The 20475-nt window shown below is 42.6% G+C and overlaps 1 protein-coding gene across 2 annotated transcripts in view; it reads left to right on the forward strand.

Annotated features, from left to right (window-relative positions):
* utp20 (UTP20 small subunit processome component) overlaps positions 1-20475 on the forward strand; it is a 138769-nt gene that overhangs the window by 66953 nt on the left and 51341 nt on the right. For both annotated transcript variants that reach the window (XM_072916052.1, XM_061983527.2), the window contains 14 exons: positions 2537-2627; positions 2693-2778; positions 3057-3182; positions 5561-5727; positions 10265-10473; positions 10542-10685; positions 10755-10834; positions 10910-11124; positions 14136-14280; positions 14352-14439; positions 14512-14655; positions 19275-19328; positions 19399-19551; positions 19616-19771. In XM_072916052.1, the coding sequence (XP_072772153.1) occupies positions 2537-2627; positions 2693-2778; positions 3057-3182; positions 5561-5727; positions 10265-10473; positions 10542-10685; positions 10755-10834; positions 10910-11124; positions 14136-14280; positions 14352-14439; positions 14512-14655; positions 19275-19328; positions 19399-19551; positions 19616-19771 (1858 nt within the window). The remainder of the gene's footprint in view (positions 1-2536; positions 2628-2692; positions 2779-3056; positions 3183-5560; positions 5728-10264; positions 10474-10541; positions 10686-10754; positions 10835-10909; positions 11125-14135; positions 14281-14351; positions 14440-14511; positions 14656-19274; positions 19329-19398; positions 19552-19615; positions 19772-20475) is intronic.

Below are 20475 nucleotides of genomic sequence, written 5' to 3' on the forward strand. Positions count from 1 at the left end.
CTATCCCCAGGTCCATGTGTTTGGAGGTGGGAGGGGCCTATCCCCAGGTGCATGTCTTTGGAGGTGGGAGGAAGCCTGAGTCCCCGGAGGGAACCCACGTAGTCACAGGGAGAACATGCAAACTCCACACAGAAAGATCCGGAGCCCGGGATTGAACTCAGGACTACTCAGGACCTTCGTATTTTGAGGCACATGCACTAACCCCTGTTCCACCGTGCTAAAGATAACAATTCTTGCAACATTTTGAAAACAAGTCCAATAAGTTGGACTTTTCGGCCCAAATTAAATAAACCCTAAGTTATTAAAATGTAAATGTCCACTAATATATATATTCAATTCATAAATATAGTATAAATTATTATATTCACTAAATTAATAATTCTCTATCCAATATATTTATTTTATTAGTGATTTTATATATTTTCTAAATTTAATATTTTTAAAGCCTTTTTTATGTGTATTTAATACACATTTGGGGTTGCTCGGTTGGTAGAGCGGCTGTGCCAGCAACTTGAGGGTTCCAGGTTCGATCCCCGCTTCCGCCATCCTAGTCACTGCCGTTGTGTCCTTGGGCAAGACACTTTACCCACCTGCTCCCAGTGCCACCCACACTGCTTTAACTGTAACTTAGATATTGGCTTTCACTATGTAAAGCGCTTTGAGTCACTAGAGTAAAGCGCTATATAAATATACTTCACTTCACATTTACTAGAGGTGGGAATCTTTAGAAGATATACTTTTATGGTATAAATAAACCCAAATAGTGTTCTGGAACAAAGAAATATCAGTAAATAATAGCGATGCTTATAAAAAATGTATTATTTTTTATTCCGATTCTCAATCAATCAATCATCCATCCATCCATCCATCTTCTTCCGCTTATCCGAGGTCGGGTCGCGGGGGCAGCAGCCTAAGCAGGGAAGCCCAGACTTCCCTCTCCCCAGCCTCTTCGTCCAGCTCCTCCCGGGGGATCCCGAGGCGTTCCCAGGCCAGCCGGGAGACATAGTCTTCCCAACGTGTCCTGGGTCTTCCCCGTGGCCTCCTACCGGTCGGACGTGCCCGAAACACCTCCCTAGGGAGGCGTTCGGGTGGCATCCTGACCAGATGCCCGAACCACCTCATCTGGCTCCTCTCGATGTGGAGGAGCAGCGGCTTTACTTTGAGCTCCCCCCGGATGACAGAGCTTCTCACCCTATCTCTAAGGGAGAGACCCGCCACCCGGCGGAGGAAACTCATTTCGGCCGCTTGTACCCGTGATCTTGTCCTTTCGGTCATGACCCAAAGCTCATGACCATAGGTGAGGATGGGAACGTAGATCGACCGGTAAATCGAGAGCTTTGCCTTCCGGCTCAGCTCCTTCTTCACCACAACGGATCGATACAGCGTCCGCATTACTGAAGACGGCGCACCGATCCGCCTGTCGATCTCTCGATCCACTCTTCCCTCACTCGTGAACAAGACTCCGAGGTACTTGAACTCCTCCACTTGGGGCAAGATCTCCTCCCCAACCCGGAGATGGCACTCCACCCTTTTCCGGGCGAGAACCATGGACTCGGACTTGGAGGTGCTGATTCTCATCCCAGTCGCTTCATACTCGGTTGCGAACCGATCCAGCGAGAGCTGAAGATCTTGGCCAGATGAAGCCATCAGGACCACATCATCTGCAAAAAGCAGAGACCTAATCCTGCAGCCACCAAACCAGATCCCCTCAACGCCTTGACTGCGCCTAGAAATTCTGTCCATAAAAGTTATGAACAGAATCGGTGACAAAGGGCAGCCTTGGCGGAGTCCAACCCTCTCTGGAAACGTGTCCGACTTACTGCCGGCAATGCGGACCAAGCTCTGACACTGATCATACAGGGAGCGGACTGCCACAATCAGACAGTCCGATACCCCATACTCTCTGAGCACTCCCCACAGGACTTCCAGAGGGACACGGTCGAATGCCTTCTCCAAGTCCACAAAACACATGTAGACTGGTTGGGCAAACTCTCATGCACCCTCAAGGACCCTGCCGTGAGTATAGAGCTGGTCCACAGTTCCACGACCAGGACGAAAACCACACTGTTCCTCCTGAATCCGAGGTTCGACTATCCGGCGTAGCCTCCTCTCCAGTACACCTGAATAGACATTACCGGGAAGGCTGAGGAGTGTGATCCCACGATAGTTAGAACACACCCTCCGGTTCCCCTTCTTAAAGAGAGGAACCACCACCCCGGTCTGCCAATCCAGAGGTACCGCCCCCGATGTCCACGCGATGCTGCAGAGGTTTTGTAACCTGGTTTTATCACAATTACTATAGCAAATAATACATTGTGAGAATTGTGTTGAATTGATTCTTAGTCCAATCGTTACCCAAAGATTCGTAATCAGATCCAATTTGTGATGACAGAAATGTAACCTGTTTCAGTTTTTAGCTATAATCGTTCCAGTCAACTTGAGAGAAAAAACTCTGATGCTTGGTGACATTTTGGTTGCTACTATATCAGACATGGAAATAATACTTCCAGTTTGACTGTTACTCTTCTACTTTCAGACAGCTGATCGCCCACCTCAATGTTTTTGCCAAGTTCGCCACCCCTCGCTCGCTCTACCTGGAGAGCAGCCTGAGAGAAGTCTACAACCAGGTAACGTCCAGAAGTCACCCATGACGGCTTGGGATGGTTTGAAATAATTGTCCTGTCCTCTCCAGTTCCTCTGCCATCAGGACCAGCAAATTCAGCGAGTGGCCCTTGAATGTGTTCTCACGTACAAGGACCCCAATGTCATCCCGTACAAGTAAGTTACTGGTCTCCTTTTCTCTCCTCAATGGGCCTTTTGTGAGCATCTTAGATGGGAAGCTCCAGGAATGTTGAGTTGGGATTATTGAGCTATCACTTTACCAATCCTGTTAGAGTCCCAGGAGGTTTGTATTGCAAGTTGACTGCCCACATGATTCTGGATACCTTTTTCTTGTTTCTAGCCTCAATGTCAACGTCTTTAATACAATAATTGTATTCTGACGCCTTTCTGACTTTATTACTAAAATGTTTGATACTGTAACTGTGTGTTTGTAGGGAGAATCTGCAGAGGCTGCTGGACGACAAGCACTTCAAAGAAGAAATTGTCCATTTTAACATCTCCGAGGAATCGGGAGTTGTTGAGGCTTCCCACAGAGCTGCACTCATTCCATTACTCATGAGGTGTGTGTGTGTGTGTGTGTGTGTGTGTGTGTGTGTGTGTGTGTGTGTGTGTGTGTGTGTGTGTGTGTGTGTGTGTGTGTGTGTGTGTGTGTGTGTGTGTGTGTGTGTGTGTGTGTGTGTGTGTGTGTGTGTGTGTGTGTGTGTGTGTGTGTGTGTGTTGTATTTATGCCCTTCTTGAGACATCAACAAGGAAAAGTAGCTGCCATATGAGGACCGGTGAACAAGTTAGGACATAAATCATGGTCCCAATACGGAAAACCATTGCATCTAATAGAGAATGTCTCATTTGCGGTTGTGGTGAAATTTATCAAAATTAGAGTGGTACCAAAAAGGAGGGATTTTTCAAATGGACTGTGTGTCGGTTTTAAAAGTGCTCCCCCTCTGGTCAACATATGAAATAACAAGTGTGTGTGCCGATTTTAAGTGCTCCCCCTGTGGCCAGCAGATGGAATAACAAGTGTGTGTAAGAAATTGAAATGCGCCCCCTTTGGCCATTTTTTTTAATGTTTTTAAATAAATAATAATATGTATATCGAGATATATTGTATTAACTTGAAGTAAATTAAAAGCAAATTACAAACAAAATATTCACAAAAAAATATGAACTAAATGCAGGCTTTTTCTCACAATGTGTCGACTTTTTTCTTATAAAATGTGTAATATTTTTCTGTTTCTGTAATAGTACAATATATTCTCGTAAAAATGTAATTTTGTTTATGTTAAATCATTACTTTTAATGCAAAATGGTGACATTTCAGATTATTATTAAAAAATTGCCAAACATTTTTAAGTTTTCTTATAAAATTGTGACTTGTCGAGTAAAATTACGAGTCTTTTCATAAAATTGTCAAAATATTAAGCTTTTCTTCTAAAATTGCGACTGTTATTGAGTAAAAACCACCTTTTATAATAATATTGCACAAATGTTCTGTTTTTCTTAGTAAAACGACGACTTTTATTATAATACTGCCAAAATTATACGTTTTCTTGTGAAATTGTGACCTTTTTCTTGTAAAATTCCAACTCATTTTTCACAACAAACTGTTTTATATTTGCAAAGTATGTATATATTATTAATGTTGTAAATACAAATCTTTATATATCTAGAAAGGGTGGTCCTAAAGAGGTAGGCATTTTTCTCAGTTCTCAAGAAGGTAACAAATACAAGAATGTGTGTGTGTGTGTGTGTGTGTGTGTGTGTGTGTGTGTGTTCTTGTATTTCTACCCTTCTTGGGACATCAACAAGGAAAAGTATCTTCCATATGAGGAGGTGTGAACAAGTGATGACATAAATCAATAACATTGCATCTAATAGACAATGTCCCATTTGCTGGTGACGTCCATCAACATGAGGGTGGTCCCAAAAAGGGGGGATTTTCCACATTGACTGAGTGTCTCTTTTAAAAGTGCTCCCCCTCTGGTCAACATATGAAATAACAAGTGTGTGTAAGAAATTTGAAGTGCTCCCCCTTCTTGCCAACATAGGTAATAACAACTGTGTGGAAGAAATTGAAATTCGCCCCCTTTGGCCAAAATTAATTAAAAAAAATATATGTATAAAGATTAAGATTAAGAGCAGTCTTTTTCTCACAATGTGTCGACTTTTTTCTTATAAAAGTGGGAAAAAAGTCTCATATTCTTTCTGTTTCTGTAATATTGCAATCTTTTCTCGGAAATTTATAACTTTTTTTATGTAAAATTATTACTTTCTAATGCAAAATTGTGACATTTGTCATATACAATTCTGACTTTTATTACAATGTTGCCAATTTTTTTGTTGTTCCTGTAAAATTGAGAAATTTTTTGAGTTAAATGATGACTTTTGTCATCATTTTGCCAAGTAAAATTCCGGTTATTATTATTATGTCACCAACATTTTAAAAGTTTTCTTATGACTTTTGTCGAGTAAAATTACGACTCTTTTCATAAAATTGCCAAAATTTTAAGCTTTTCTTGTAAAATTGCGACTGTTATCGAGTAAAATTCCAGCTATTATCATAATGTTGGACAAATGTTCAGTTTTTCTTGTAAAATTTTGACTTGCGTTGAGTAAAATTTCAACTTTTATTATAATACTGCTGAGTTTTTCTTGTGAAATTGTGATCTTTTTCTTGTGAGATTCCAACTCATTTTTCACAACAAACTTTTTTATATTTGCATATATTATTAATGTTGTAAATACACTTCTTTATATAACTAGAAAGGGGGGTCCTAAAGAGGTAGGCATTTTTCGTAGGTCTCAAGAAGGTAACAAGTACAAGAATGTGTGTGTGTGTGTGTGTGTGTGTGTGTGTGTGTGTGTGTGTGTGTGTGTGTGTTAGTGTTAGTGTTATCCCACCTTTTCATCACCAATTTTCTTTTATTTCCCCCCACCCCAGAATCCTGTTTGGTCGTCTGCGCAGCAAAGGCGGCAGTCGTTTCCAGGGGAAGTCCAGCGCCGCATCCCGCTCCTCCATCATCCTGCGCTTCCTGGCCAGTTGCCAGACGGAGGAGCTGGGAATGTTTATCGACCTGCTGCTGGAGCCCGTCCGCCATCATAGCCAGGGTGACCAAACTTGAAATCTTGTCTCTCTAACAGCATATTATTCATAACACCTGATGTGTTATGTTCACATTTTTGACATGCAAATCAATGCGCAAAATGCTCTCAATGGTTGGGTCATTTGTAAGGGGGCACAAAAAAATGTAATCACATCCAAATCGTGATTGTTATTCATCCCGATTCTTAATCAATTGATAATTTTCAAAAATCTATTAATTTTTTTTTTTATTATTATTTTATTATTATATTTATTATTATCAATTTTTAAAGACATTTTTAGGCAATGTCCATGCAACCACAATTAGCTTCTCTAACCTGTGACCTGTTTTGAAAAAGTTTCATTGGATTATTATTCCAAATAATACATTGCGAGGATTGGTTTTAATTCAGAATTGGGAGAGTGGCCGTGCCAGCAACTTGAGGGTTCCTGGTTCAATCCCCACCTTCTACCAACCTCGTCCCGTCCGTTGTGTCCTTGAGCAAGACACTTCACCCTTGCTCCTGATGGGTGGTGGTTAGGGCCTTGCATGGCAGCTCCCGCCATCAGTGTGTGAATGTGTGTGTGAATGTGGAAATAGTGTCAAAGTGCTTTGAGTACCTTGAAGGTAGAAAAGCGCCATACAAGTATAACCCATTTATTTATGCCACTAAACATGAAGCACACGTTTGTGTACTTATGGACTAAGTAAATCATAGAAAAAGATGATTCTTAGTTTGTATTCTAATTTGAGTCCAATAAGCCCAAATAAATAGCAAAGACAAATAAAATCAAAGCTGCAAGCAGCATTGGTCGGGCCCGCATATTTGGCAGGTGCTAGTCCTAAGTGTCCCAATACTTTTGTCAAGTTTTAGTCCCAAGTGTCCCAATACTTTAGTCTACTTTTAGTGCGAAGTGTCCCAATACTTTTGTCCAGTATTCGTCGTAAGTGTCCCAATACTTTTGTCCAGTTTTATTTCTAAGTGTCCCAATACTTTTGTCCAGTGGTAATCCGAAGTGTCCCAATACTTATGTCAAGTTGTAGTCAAGTGTCCCAATACTTTTGTCAAGTTTTAGTCCCAAGTGGCCCAATACTTTTGTCAAGTTGTAGTCCTAAGTGTCCCAATACTTTTGTCCAGTTTTAGTCCGACAAACACGCTCAGAGGAGATAGTTTTTGAAGGAAGGTGACCGGTTTTTACAAAAAAATTGTTTTGAAGGGGGAATAGCAAACTTCCTGTTGATTTTTCCTGGGGGTTGTCAATCTGTGAAATGTAGGTCTAAGTGAGACCTACATAGAGGTTTTTGTTTCATGTCTCTCCGACCTTCCCAGTGGGAGTTACAGGCAGTTTTGTCATTTTTTTCTTCAGAGGAGCAGTTTTTTTTTGCGTTTTATTAAAAAATGGCAGTAGAGCGCAATTTTGAGATTTGGGGTTAGGTTTTTTTATTAGATCGCAATTTCTGCTAGTCCTGATGTGTGCGTTCAGTTTGGTGAGTTTTGAAGCATGTTAAGGGGGTCAAATTACAGCTCAAAGAGGCAAAAGTGACTGTTTTTAGTACTTTTTTGTCTTGAAGGGGGAATTGCCAACTTCCTGTTGATTTTAGCCCGAGAATGTACTATTATGAAATGTAGGTCTAAGTCAGACCTACATAGAGGTTTTTGTTTCATGTCTCTCCGACCTTCCTAGTGGGAGTTACAGGCAGTCTAGTTTTTTTTTTTTCTAGGGGGCGCTAGAGCGCAATTTTGAGTTTTGAGGTTTGGTTTTTTGATAAACAGTTTTGCCGTATATTACTGATGTGTGTGTAAAATTTGGTTTGAGTTTTGAAGTATGTTAAGGGGGTCAAATTACAGCGCAAAGTTGCGGAAGAATAATAATAATAATAAAGAATAAAACCTTACAAATTCAATAGGTCCTTATGTCCCATTGCATAAGGACTCCCTTTGGGAGTACTTATACAATGGGCCATGCGGGCCCTAATAAGCATGTAAACAAACAGCTTGGGCCTTAAGAGGTTTTAAAAAGTTTTTTCCAGAAGTGTCGTCTTTTATTATGACAAAAAAACACCATGTGTAACATAAATTGTGTTTAAATGAGGCAAAATTCCAGCTAATTAAATAATTTGTGGACTAAAACGCATAGTGGTTGACATGGGATAAGAATAATAACTGTATTCCCTCAGTTAGAAATGGCATACACTGTGTACCGGATTTTCCTGACTATAGAGTGAACCGGTATATTATCCCCACCCACTAAATTTAAGGAAACAAATATATTTTGCCATATATTTGCCGCTGCGGACTATAAGCCGCAGATATATATACCTTGTGAAATTAGTTTTTTACACAGAAATATTCTGAAAATGTTTATTCATATACCGTAATTGTTTCCAAAGGATGTCTGTAACACGTCTGATCAAACAAAACAGTGTGACAATCATTGGTACTTTAACTTTTAACTTAAGAAGTCATCATCATGCGGGAGCTTGCTCTCCAATCAGCTATTTTGTGAAAACTAAAACAATACAAAAAGAACGCTGTTGTAAGTTAATAATGCTAACACAGACACTCGTAAAACGTGTAAGCATATTAGCTAATGCTAACGACGCTAGCGTCATTAGATTACGTTGGCACTTACACAGACATCACGCATGGGATGGTTTAGTAAGTATAAACCGTCTTAGTTATATTGTAAAACTTACAAACATTGTTTGGAAGAATCCATATGAGTAGAAACGTAATGGAAGGCGAGAAAACTGAACGCCACTCTACTTCCTGTTGAAAGCACTACTGGTAAAAAGGACTGTACTGACAAGAACTCATCCAAAACGTGGCGCCATAAACAATAAAACACATTCTCAGTTTATTTCCTTGTTTTGTTTTTTTAACTTTTTATTATAGCCGTCAGCGAAGAAAAATCCATCAATTAGCCACACCGTTTTGTAAGCCGCAGGGTTCAAAGTGTATAGGAAAAGTAGCGGCATATTTCAAACACCGATGACATCTATTAAACAGACAAGAAGCAAGGAATTAAACACAGACAGGATTCAATTTGGCTCAATGAGGAGAAACGCGTAGACCTGCACCCTTGTACAGTGTCGTCCCACGCTCTGACAAGAGAATTCTACGCCTCCTCTTTTATTTGGACTTTCCCTGATTACATAGCAACAGATGTTTCTAAGGGAAGGGGGGTCGTAAACAGCCATCGTCCTTGGTCATAAAACAGTTCAAAGAAAAGATGCCTGGAGCTTCCGTCAGGTCTCCGCTTTGTAGATCTCGGGTCAAGACAAGATCTTCCTTCAATAGACCAAAGAGACCGACACCTTCATGGCGCTTCCCATCCTACACAGTGGAGTTTTCAAAGACAGCTTTTGTCTGCTTGCCGGGAACAGAAAGTTTTGTGATAACTTACATACAATTATTCTGACACATATAGTTTGGAATTTACCGCGCGTTAGAGATGCGCGGTTTGCGGGCACAACCGCGGAGTCCGCGGATTATCCGCGGATCTGGCGGATGAAATTAAAAAAAATTAGATTTTATCCGCGGGTCGGGTCGGGTGATTGAAATAAAAAACAATTTGATTTTAAATAGATTCAGGCGGGTGGCAGTTAAACCAATTCGGAAATATATATACATAGTTAAATGTTTTTACCCACATACGAAAAACGAGCAGGCACCTGCTGCATATGCCACAACAGAAGAAAAGAAAAAAAAGAGATGGACACTTTTACGGAGCGGAGAAGGGACGCCTCGCCGGGGTCCGGGACCGAGGCCCCTCCCCCCGAGAGGGCCCCACCGGGAGCCGTAGCTGAGGCAATCCGCGAGAAGGGCCCGACGCACGTCTAGGGTCACCACCGCGCCCACCGCACCGACACCCCGCCTCGTCCGCCTTCGCCGCGGCCGGCGTCACGCGCAGCAGGTAAGCAGCTTACCTGCCCGCCACCCCCGTGGCCGGGGGCTCGTAACAGGGGTCACTCCGCGCGCTCCACCCGCGCAGCTTACCTGCCCGCCACCCCTGTTGCCGGGGGCGCGTAACAGGGGTCACTCCGCGCGCAGTGCGCTCACGAAAGGGGTGGGGCTCACCCTGGTTGATATAGACAGCAGCTAGGACGGTGGCCATGGAAGTCGGAACCCGCTAAGGAGTGTGTAACAACCCACCTGCCGAATCAACTAGCCCTGAAAATGGATGGCGCTGGAGCGTCGGGCCCATATACCCGGCCGTCGCCGGCAGCGAGACGCGCTTGGAGGTGCGCTCAGCGCGGCTCCCATATGATTGCGCACTGGTGTGCGTCTGGGCCGTGACAGCGTGGCACGCGAATGTCTGTGCTGCATTGGATCAGTCTCCTTTCTTTAACAGGCAAAAGCTTTATAACCTCACTAATGCCTTGCATCGTCTATATTAGATATATAACAACGGGCGGGTGCGGGCGGATGCGGTTCTGATCAAATGTTAGATCGGGTGGATTGCGGATGGTTGACGACTTTCTGATGCGGTTGCGGATGAAATAATTGCCTATCCGCGCATCTCTACCGCGCGTTGACCCGTCTTCTGTTTGTCCTTCAGGTTCCTGTTTGGCCGCGGTGGAGAAAGCGGTGACCGAGCTCGACATAGGCGCCGTGCTGCCGCTGGGCCGCCAGCACAGTCTGTTGAACATCATCGACGTAGTCATCCAGAAACTGGGCCACCTCGTGGAAATCTACCTGCCCAAAGTGCTGCAGATCCTGCTGTGTATGACCGCCTCCGTGTCCGCCGTGCTGGAGAGGAGGGAACAGGTGCGTGGTGTCTCCTTCAAGGAGGAATGCATGTTCTCTGACCCAGTTGTGAAATGTCCTGTCCACAGGTGCAGCCCGGTTGCATCGGTCCTCTGAAGAACATGAGGCGTCTCGGGATCCTGAGGGTCCAGGATTTTTTCGACAACTTTGTAACTTTGAGTTTCACCGCCGATCAGCTCGACGGCGTCTTCATGGCCGTCGTTTGGCCTCAAGTGCGTGCTACACCAAATCAGTCATGGTGATTTGAAAGGAATGTCTTATACTTAGGAGTTTCATTTCAGGTGACTCGCCTCAAGTCAGAGAGCACTTACTCGCCCACTCCCCTGCTGAAGCTCATTCACGTGTGGTGCAAACATGCCAGGTCCGCTTCTGTCACTTTTTTTTTTATCATTTTGCTCTTTCAATGTTGCCAAATGACATTCCTCTCGTGTCTTAGGTACTTCCCCCTCCTGGCCACACAGCGCCCAGACCACCCCGAGTGTGATGTCCTCCGAAACGTCTTCGCCATCCTCGCCGCCAGGAACGCGTCTCCGGTCACCACCGCAGTGGTCATGGACATAGCAGAGTCCCTGGCGACCAAAGAGGACTTTGTCGCCATGGAAACGGAGACCGAGATGAGCGAAGAGGGCCGCACGTTTCCACAGTCAGCAGGTTTGAAAAGCACTTTGTAACAAAGATACCAGTATTTAGTCATACATCCATCCATCCATTTTCTACCGCTTGTCCCTTTTGGGGTTGCGGGGGGTGCTGGAGACTATCTCAGCTACAATCGGCTGGAAAGCGATGTACACTAGAGATGTGCGGTTTGCGGACACAACCGCGGAGTCCGCGGATTATCCGCGGATCGGGCGGTTGAAATAAAAAAAAATTAGATTTTATCCGCGGGTCGGGTCGGGCGGTTGAAATTAAAAAAAATTAGATTTTAAATAGATTCAGGCGGGTGGCAGTTAAACCAATTCGGAAATATATATACATAGTTAAATGTTGTTACCCACATACGAAAAACGAGCAGGCACCTGCTGCATATGCCACAACAGAAGAAGAAAAAAAAAAGAGATGGACACTTTTAAGGAGCGGAGAAGGGACGCCTCGCCGGGGTCCGAGACCGAGGCCCCTTCCCCCGAGAGGGCCCCACCGGGAGCCGTAGCTGAGGCGATCCGCGAGAAGGGCCCGACGCACGTCCAGGGTCACCACCGCGTCCCACCGCACCGACACCCCGCCTCGTCCGCCTTCGCCGCGGCCGGCGTCACGCGCAGCAGGTAAACAGCTTACCTGCCCGCCACCCCCGTGGCCGGGGGCTCGTAACAGGGGTCGCTCCGCGCGCTCCGCCCGCGCAGCTTACCTGCCCGCCACCCCCGTTGCCGGGGGCACGTAACAGGGGTCACTTTGCGCGCTCCGCCCGCGCAGCTTACCTGCCCGCCACCCCTGTTGCCGGGGGCGCGTAACAGGGGTCACTCCGCGCGCAGTGCGCTCACGAAAGGGGTGGGGCTCACCCTGGTTGATATAGACAGCAGGACGGTGGCCATGGAAGTCGGAACCCGCTAAGGAGTGTGTAACAACCCACCTGCCGAATCAACTAGCCCTGAAAATGGATGGCGCTGGAGCGTCGGGCCGAGGGACATCGCACCTCCACGCGCTTGGAGGTGCGCTCAGCGCGGCTCCCATATGATTGCGCACTGGTGTGCGTCTGAGTCGTGACAGCGTGGCACGCATTGAATGTCTGTGCTGCATTGGATCAGTCTCCTTTCTTTAACAGGCAAAAGCTTTATAACCTCACTAATTCCTTGCATCGTCTATATTAGATATATAACAACGGGCGGGTGCGGGCGGGTGCGGTTCTGATCAAATGTTACATCGGGTGGATGGCGGATGGTTGACGACTTTCTGATGCGGTTGCGGATGAAATAATTGCCTATCCGCGCATCTCTAATGTACACCCTGGACAAGTCGCCACCTCATCACAGATCGACAACATTCACACTCACATTCACACACTAGGGACCATTTAGTGTTGCCAATCAACCTATCCCCAGGTGCATGTCTTTGGAGGTGGGAGGGGCCTATCCCCAGGTGCATGTCTTTGGAGGTGGGAGGAAGCCGGAGTACCCGGAGGGAACCCACGCAGTCACGGGGAGAACATGCAAACTCCACACTGAAAGATCCCGAGTCCGAGGATTGAACTCAGGACTACTCAGGACCTTCGTATTGTGAGGCACATGCACTAACCCCTCTGCCACAGTGGTGGTCAAAAGTGTACATACACTTGTAAAGAACATCATGTCATGGCTGTCTTGACTTTACAATCATTTCTTATTTTTTTGTGATGTAGTGATTGGAGCACATACTTGTTGGTCACAAAAAACATTCATGAAGTTTGCTTCTTTTATGAATTTATTATGGCTCTACTGAAAATGTGTGGGTCAAAAGTATACGTACAGCAATGTTAATATTTGCTTACATGTCCCTTGGCAAGTTTATCTGCAATAAGGCGCTTTTGGTAGCCATCCACAAGCTTCTGCTTGACCACTTGACCACTAAATTGCTGCAGTTCAGCTAAATGTGTTGACATGGACTTGTTTCTTCAGCATTGTCCACACCTTTAAGTCAGGACTTTGGGAAGGCCATTCTAAAACCTTCATTCTAGCCTGATTTAGCCATTCCTTTACCACTTTTGAGGTATGTTTGGGGTCATTGTCCAACTGCGTCCAAGACCCAACCTCCGGGCTGATGATTTTAGCTTGTCCTGAAGAATTTGGAGTTAATCGTCCTTTTTCATTGTCCCATTTAAAGCAGTAGTTCCATTGGCAGCAAAACAGGCCCAGAGCATAATACTACCACCACCATGCTTGACGGTAGGATTGGTGTTCCTGGGATTAAAGGCCTCACCTTTTCTCCTCCAAACATATTGCTGGGTATTGTGGCCAAACAGCTCCATTTTTGTTTCATCTGACATCACATGGACAAAGATAAGACCTTCTGGAGGAAAGTTCTGTGGTCAGATGAAACAAAAATGGAGCTAGCCAGCAAAATGTTTGGAGGAAACTTGCCAAGGGACATGTAAGCAAATATTAACATTGCTGTATGTATACTTTTGACCCTCACATTTTCAGTAGAGCCATAATAAATTCATAAAAGAAGCAAACCTCATGAATTTTTTTTGTGACCAACAAGTATGTGCTCCAATCACTACATCACAAAAAAATAAGAAATGATTGTAAAGTCAAGACAGCCATGACATGATGTTCTTTGCAAGTGTATTTAAACTTTTGACCACGACTGTAAGACAGTATTTATTCGTATATGCAAATGAGCTAAGATTTTTTGTTACAATAAAGACAATAATGCAATTTTTTGTGGTCCCCTTTATTTAGAAAAGTATTGAAATACATTTCTGTACCGGTACTAAAATATTGGTATCAGGACAACACTACTTGAAATAAATATCAGTTATCGGCCTCCTTGACTACTAATAATCAGTATCGGTCGATCTTTAGTTTAGAGTATTCAAAATAGGCATTATTGGCGTCTTTTTGCCGGGGTCTTATTAGAGTGTGGATCTACTGCCTACTATCTGTCTATCATTGATTGAGAGAATATGAGAGCAATCTTCATGCTTCCTGGTGGCAGTGAATACATTATTGTACTATCATCATCTCTTCCAGATTCATTAACACAGGGCTCCAGGCTGCTCCTGCCTCACGTCTCCACCCTGCTGCAATACCTCAGCAGTATGGTCTGCAACACTGCCCGGCTCAAGAAGAAGCAGTTCCGCCCGCAGGTGTCCAAGGAACTCAACATTCTCTCCAAGTGAGTTCATGTCCATCTCCTCTTTTCTACGCACGTCTGATTGTTTCTGTTTCTAATTCACATCTGGCCAGGATCAGCCGATTTGTCAGCGATAAGGAGCAGAGTTCAACTCTCATCAGACTCCTGCTGCCTCACCTGCAGAAAGGCAACGTCCCTCAAGTAAGGCATTCAGCTGTACATACGCTACTTTTTGTGTCCACGTTCTGAGTGACGTCACTCTGTTTATTCCAGGAGACAGAAATGGACATCCTAGCCACCGTGCAGAACCTGCTGCAACAGTGCGTGCAGCCTTCAGCCTTCCTGCAGCAGCTCAGCAAGCTCTTCTCAGTCGTTCACAACAAGCTGCCCAGACAGGCGCTCACCAATGTCTTCCAGGTACACACACACACACGGATACTGCACCATCTAAAGCAGGGGTGTCCTAACTGAACCATTTTCATACTTCTCATTTTCAAAACCAATACAATATAGAGATTTTTTCAACCTTTATGGCTCCTCTCGACTTTGGTCCAGTCAGAAAATTGTTGAAAATAAGTAATATACTGTATATGTATATATATATATATATATATATATATATATATATATATATATATATATATATATATATATATATATATATATATATATATATATATATATATATATATATATGTATGTATGTGTGGGAAAAAAAATCACAAGACTTTCATCTCTACAGGCCTGTTTCATGAGGGGGGGTACCCTCAATCATCAGGAGATTTTAATGGGAGCATTCGCATACCATGGTTTATATAGGGCACAGAGTGGGTGGGTACAGGCTGGCGTAGGGGCGTGGTGATTGGCTCATGTGTTACCTAGGAGGTGTTTCCGTCTATGGCGGCATGCTGTTACAATTTCGCTGCGCTTGTTGAGGGATGACAGGTCTGGACGGTAAATAATAAACAGTTTCTCTTTCAAGCATAGGTTGCATCTTTTATTACCACTATTGTAAGGTGTGCTGGATGCAAGAATTTGCCATGTTATTGAATATTCAACACATCTGGCCAGGATCAGCCGATTTGACAGCGATAAGGACAGAAGCATCACCAAATCATACAAAAAAGCGCAACCCAACACCTTACAGAACATCCACCTGGAAAATAAAAGGATCGCGGCTGAACTGGACATTGAGGACAGGGTGGACGCCACAGCCAACAAGGAAGCCTTCATCACATTGAAGGACCACAAACCCAACTTCGCAAATAACCCAACATGCCGACTAATAAACCCAACTAAATCTGAAATAGGAAAAATCAGCAAAATAATCCTGGACAGAGTCAACACAAAAATCAAGGACAAAACACCACTCAACCAATGGAGAAATACAGCAGCAGTAATCAAATGGTTCAACAACATCAAAGACAAACAACAGCACAACTTTATCTCCTTTGATATCGAAGAATTTTACCCTTCCATCACGCAAGACCTACTGACTCAAGCACTAGACTTCGCCTCAGACTACGACTCAATCACAGGCAACGAAAGAAACATCATCATCCACGCAAAAAACTCCATTCTCATCCACAACAGTACACCATGGCAAAAAAAGAACAATGCAACATTTGACGTCACTATGGGAAGTTTTGACGGAGCAGAAACGTGTGAACTCGTTGGGAGTTTCCTCCTCTCCCAGCTCGCTAGCCTCAATCTGAACCTTGGTATTTACCGTGATGACGGACTGGCAGTGTGTCGCGCCTCGCCAAGGAGCAGCGAGAATACCAAGAAGCGCATATGCCAAATTTTCAAAGAGTACGGCCTACGGATCACGATTGAAGCCAACAAGCAAACCGTCAACTTCCTGGACGTCACTTTCAACCTGAGAAATAACAGCTACCAACCATTCACGAAACCCAACACAACACTCCAATACGTGCACCATGACAGCAACCACCCACCCACCACCACGAAAAGAATACCTTCCGGAATCAATAAAAGGCTATCGATGCTGTCATCTAGCAAAGCTGAATTTGACCAAGCAACCCCCCCGTACCAAAAAGCCCTTGATGAAAGCGGATACAATTTCACCCTCACCTATGAACCCACGCCAGGAAACCAGCCAAAAAAGAACAGAAAACGAAACGACATCATCTGGTACAACCCCCCATACAGCAAAAACGTCTCAACTAACATTGGACACAAATTCCTCAATCTGATTGACAAACACTTTCCCAAAGACAACACCCTAAGAAAAGTATTCAACAAGAACAACATTAAATTGAGCTACAGCTGCATGAACAATATACGACAAATCATCTCAAACCACAACAAAACAATTGCAAATGAGCCGTCGGCCCCCGGACAGAGCGACTCCAAAACCATCAAAGGTTGTAACTGCCGAAAGAAACCTGATTGCCCTCTCAACGGGGGGTGCTTACAAACATCAGTTGTCTACCAATCTAAGGTAATACGCAAGGACATTAACACATCCGACACATATGTAGGATTAACCGAGGGAGAATTCAAAACCAGATGGAACAATCACAAGGCTTCTTTCAGGAACCAAAACCTGTGAAATACCACAGAACTCAGCAAACACATTTGGGACCTCAAAGACAATAATGTTGAATATTCAATAACATGGCAAATTCTTGCATCCAGCACACCTTACAATAGTGGTAATAAAAGATGCAACCTATGCTTGAAAGAGAAACTGTTTATTATTTACCAGACCTGTCATCCCTCAACAAGCGCAGCGAAATTGTAACAGCATGCCGCCATAGACGGAAACACCTCCTAGGTAACACATGAGCCAATCACCACGCCCCTACGCCAGCCTGTACCCACCCACTCTGTGCCCTATACAAACCATGGTATGCGAATGCTCCCATTAAAATCTCCTGATGATTGAGGGTACCCCCCCTCATGAAACAGGCCTGTAGAGATGAAATAGTCTTGTGATTTTTTTCCCACACATACATATATTGCGCTCTACTACGGTATCGAGCACTATTTTTTGGATAACCTTATTAAGACATATATATATATATATATATATATATATATATATATATATATATATTTATGTATGTATTTATTGTGTATATATGAAATGAAATGAAATAAGTTTATTTCGGTCATATAATCAACCATTTTCTGTGATCAGTTTAACAATACAGATTATACATATTTAACAATCATACACATTTACACACAAAAAGAAAAGAAAAAGAATGACCGAAAAGGAATAGGCTGAGCTTATATTTGCCTGTCCTATACCTTCACTGAAAATAAGATTACCTGGAACATCAACGTTCAAAAAAATCAATGGGATGAAAGTAATTGTTACTATATTTGATCATTTTCTATTATTTTCACCTTTCAAGGCTTTCTTAAACCTTAACAAAGTATGTATGTATATAAATACATATATACATACACATATATACATATGTATGTATGTGTATATATATATATATATATATATATGTATATGTATACACACACATTTATATATAAAACTATTTTTTTCATTCAATGCCTAAATTGCCTAGATCAACTTCAGGTCTACCTATAAAATTATTTATTTATTATTTTATTTTATAGTTTTGATGTTTTATGTCCTTTTTGTCCAAACCCTGTTTTTGTATGGCAAAAACACAAAATATGCAATATTTTCCACCCCCAAAAATTTCTAAGTAGAATATTTGATGTGAAGTTATTGGAGCCTTAAATAGATCAGTAAGTCATAACATTATTGATTTTAGTTCATTATTATTTTTTGAGCAATGACGGTTTAAAAAAAAAAAAGTTCCACCAAAATTCTTGGTGAGCCAAAAGCACCCCACTCATAAGTGTTAAATCAAATGTTTTATTTTTATTTTCAACGCTAAAGTCTCTATTTCAACTTCAGATCTATCCGTCGATTAGAAGTGTTAAAAAAATATATATATATTTTTTAGGTTATTTTGTTTGTTTTATGCCCTTTTGTTTTTTTTTGGCAAACACAAAATATCCAATATTTTCCACCCCCAAAAATTTCAAAGTAGAATATTTGATGTGAAGTTATTGGAGCCTTAAATAGATCATTAAGTCATAACAATATTGATTTTAGTTCATTATTATTTTTTGAGCAATGACGGTTTAAAAAAAAAAAAGTTCCACCAAAATTCTTGGTGATCCAAAAGCACCCGACTCATAAGTGTTAAATCAAATGTTTTATTTTTATTTTCAACGCTAAAGTCTCTATTTCAACTTCAGATCTATCCGTCGATTAGAAGTGTTAAAAAAATATATATATATTTTTTAGGTTATTTTGTTTGTTTTATGCCCTTTTGGGGTTTTTTGGCAAACACAAAAAATCCAATGTTTTCCACCCCAAAAAAGTCAAAGTAGAATATTTGATGTGAAGTGATTGGAGCCTTAAATAGATCATTAAGTCATAACATTGTTGATTTTATTTCATTATTATTTTTATAGCAATGACGGTTTAAAAAAAAAAAAAAAAAAGTTCCACCAAAATTCTTGGTGATCCAAAAGCACCCCACTCATAAGTTTTAAATCATAAATGTTTTATTTTTATTTTCAAGGCTTAAAACTTGAAAATACGGCTATTTCAACTTCAGATCTATCCATCGATTAGAAGTGTTTAAAAAAAGTATTATTTTTTTAATGTTATTTTGTTTGTTTTATACTCTTATGGGGTTTTTTGGCAAACACAAAATATGCAATATTTTCCCCAAAAATATTTCAAAGTGGAATTTTTATTGTGATGTATTTGGAGCCTTGAATAAGTCAATAATAATAACATTGATTTAATTACCGGTAATGATGGCTTTAACGAAAAAAAACGCCTGCATGGCAGCTTTGTGTTATTATAGGCAACATTGCAATTTATTCTTGCTACTTTTCTCCTCTTTGCTCTTTAATTACATTTTTTCTAATGTAATTAAAAAAAAAAAAAGCCACACTTTGGACACCCCTGATCTAATGTTAATGTTGAATATTTGCATGAGTCTAACCCCTCTGACTTTTAGACTCTGTCAGACCTGGACCCTTCACTTAAATACATCACTGACATGGCCACCAAGGTAACATTACACACTTCACTTCAAAAGACCTATTACTTTCATTTTAACGTATGTAACTGCGCCTTTGTAGCTCAACGCCTTCGACAGTCGCCACTTGGACGAAATTTACTTCGACGTGCGCCTGATAGCGTTCCAGGACGCCAGCAGGCACGTGCGAGACATGAAGACCCTGGACCTGGACTACATCAGCACACTCGTGCACAACTGCTTCCACGCTTATGAGGTGCCGTCCCATAAACACCTTTCACTAGGCTCCGTCTTATGCGACATGTTTGAAATCCCTGCAGATTGGCGACATGTCCCTGGGAGACAACGCCACCTTGTGTCTGTCAGCAATAATAAGCCAGCTGGCGGAAGTTGGCGCTGGTGAGCAGATCTTCAGGGATGTTGTCCAGCACACCATTTTGGACGCCGTACACAAGGGGCTACGTAGCAAGACCGAGGTAATGGCAAGCTACCGTATTTTCCGCACCATAAGGCGCCCTGGGTTATAAGCCGCGCCTTCAATGAACGGCATATTTCAAAACTTTGTCCACCTATAAGCCGCCCCGTGTTGTAAGCCGCATCTAACTGCGCTAAAGGAATGTCAAAAAAACAGTCAGATAGGTCAGTCAAACTTTAATAATATATTAAAAACCAGCGTTCTAACAACTCTGTTCACTCCCAAAATGTACGCAAATGTGCAATCACAAACATACGTATATCAACATGGACAGAGCTGCGTGAAAAAAGCCACCCGACCTCTTCGCGTAAACTTAAACTTACCTTAACCACTCGCTCATCTTTTCTTCATCCATCCCTTCGAGTTAGCTTTTATGATGACGCCGGCTGGAAAGGCTGGAAAGGTCTCTTTTGGCAAGGTCTTCCTTTTGAATATCACCATGGGTGGAAGTTTCTGGCCATTAGCATGGCAAGCTAGAACCACAGTGAAGGATGACTTCTCATTCCCTGTGGTGCGAATATTCACCGTACGTGCTCCCGTTGTATCCACAGTGCGGTTCACAGGAATATCAGTTGCTGTGAAATAGTAATCCGTGTGCGGATGGAGAGATTGCGTCTTTTCATGAACCGGATACCTGTCGCTTAGTAGGAGCCATTTTGTGGTCTTTACAGATGTAAACACACAAAGGAAATGAAACGTACGGTA

The sequence above is a fragment of the Nerophis lumbriciformis genome, linkage group LG25 (assembly GCF_033978685.3).
Source record: "Nerophis lumbriciformis linkage group LG25, RoL_Nlum_v2.1, whole genome shotgun sequence".
NCBI classification, from domain to species: Eukaryota; Metazoa; Chordata; class Actinopteri; order Syngnathiformes; family Syngnathidae; genus Nerophis; species Nerophis lumbriciformis.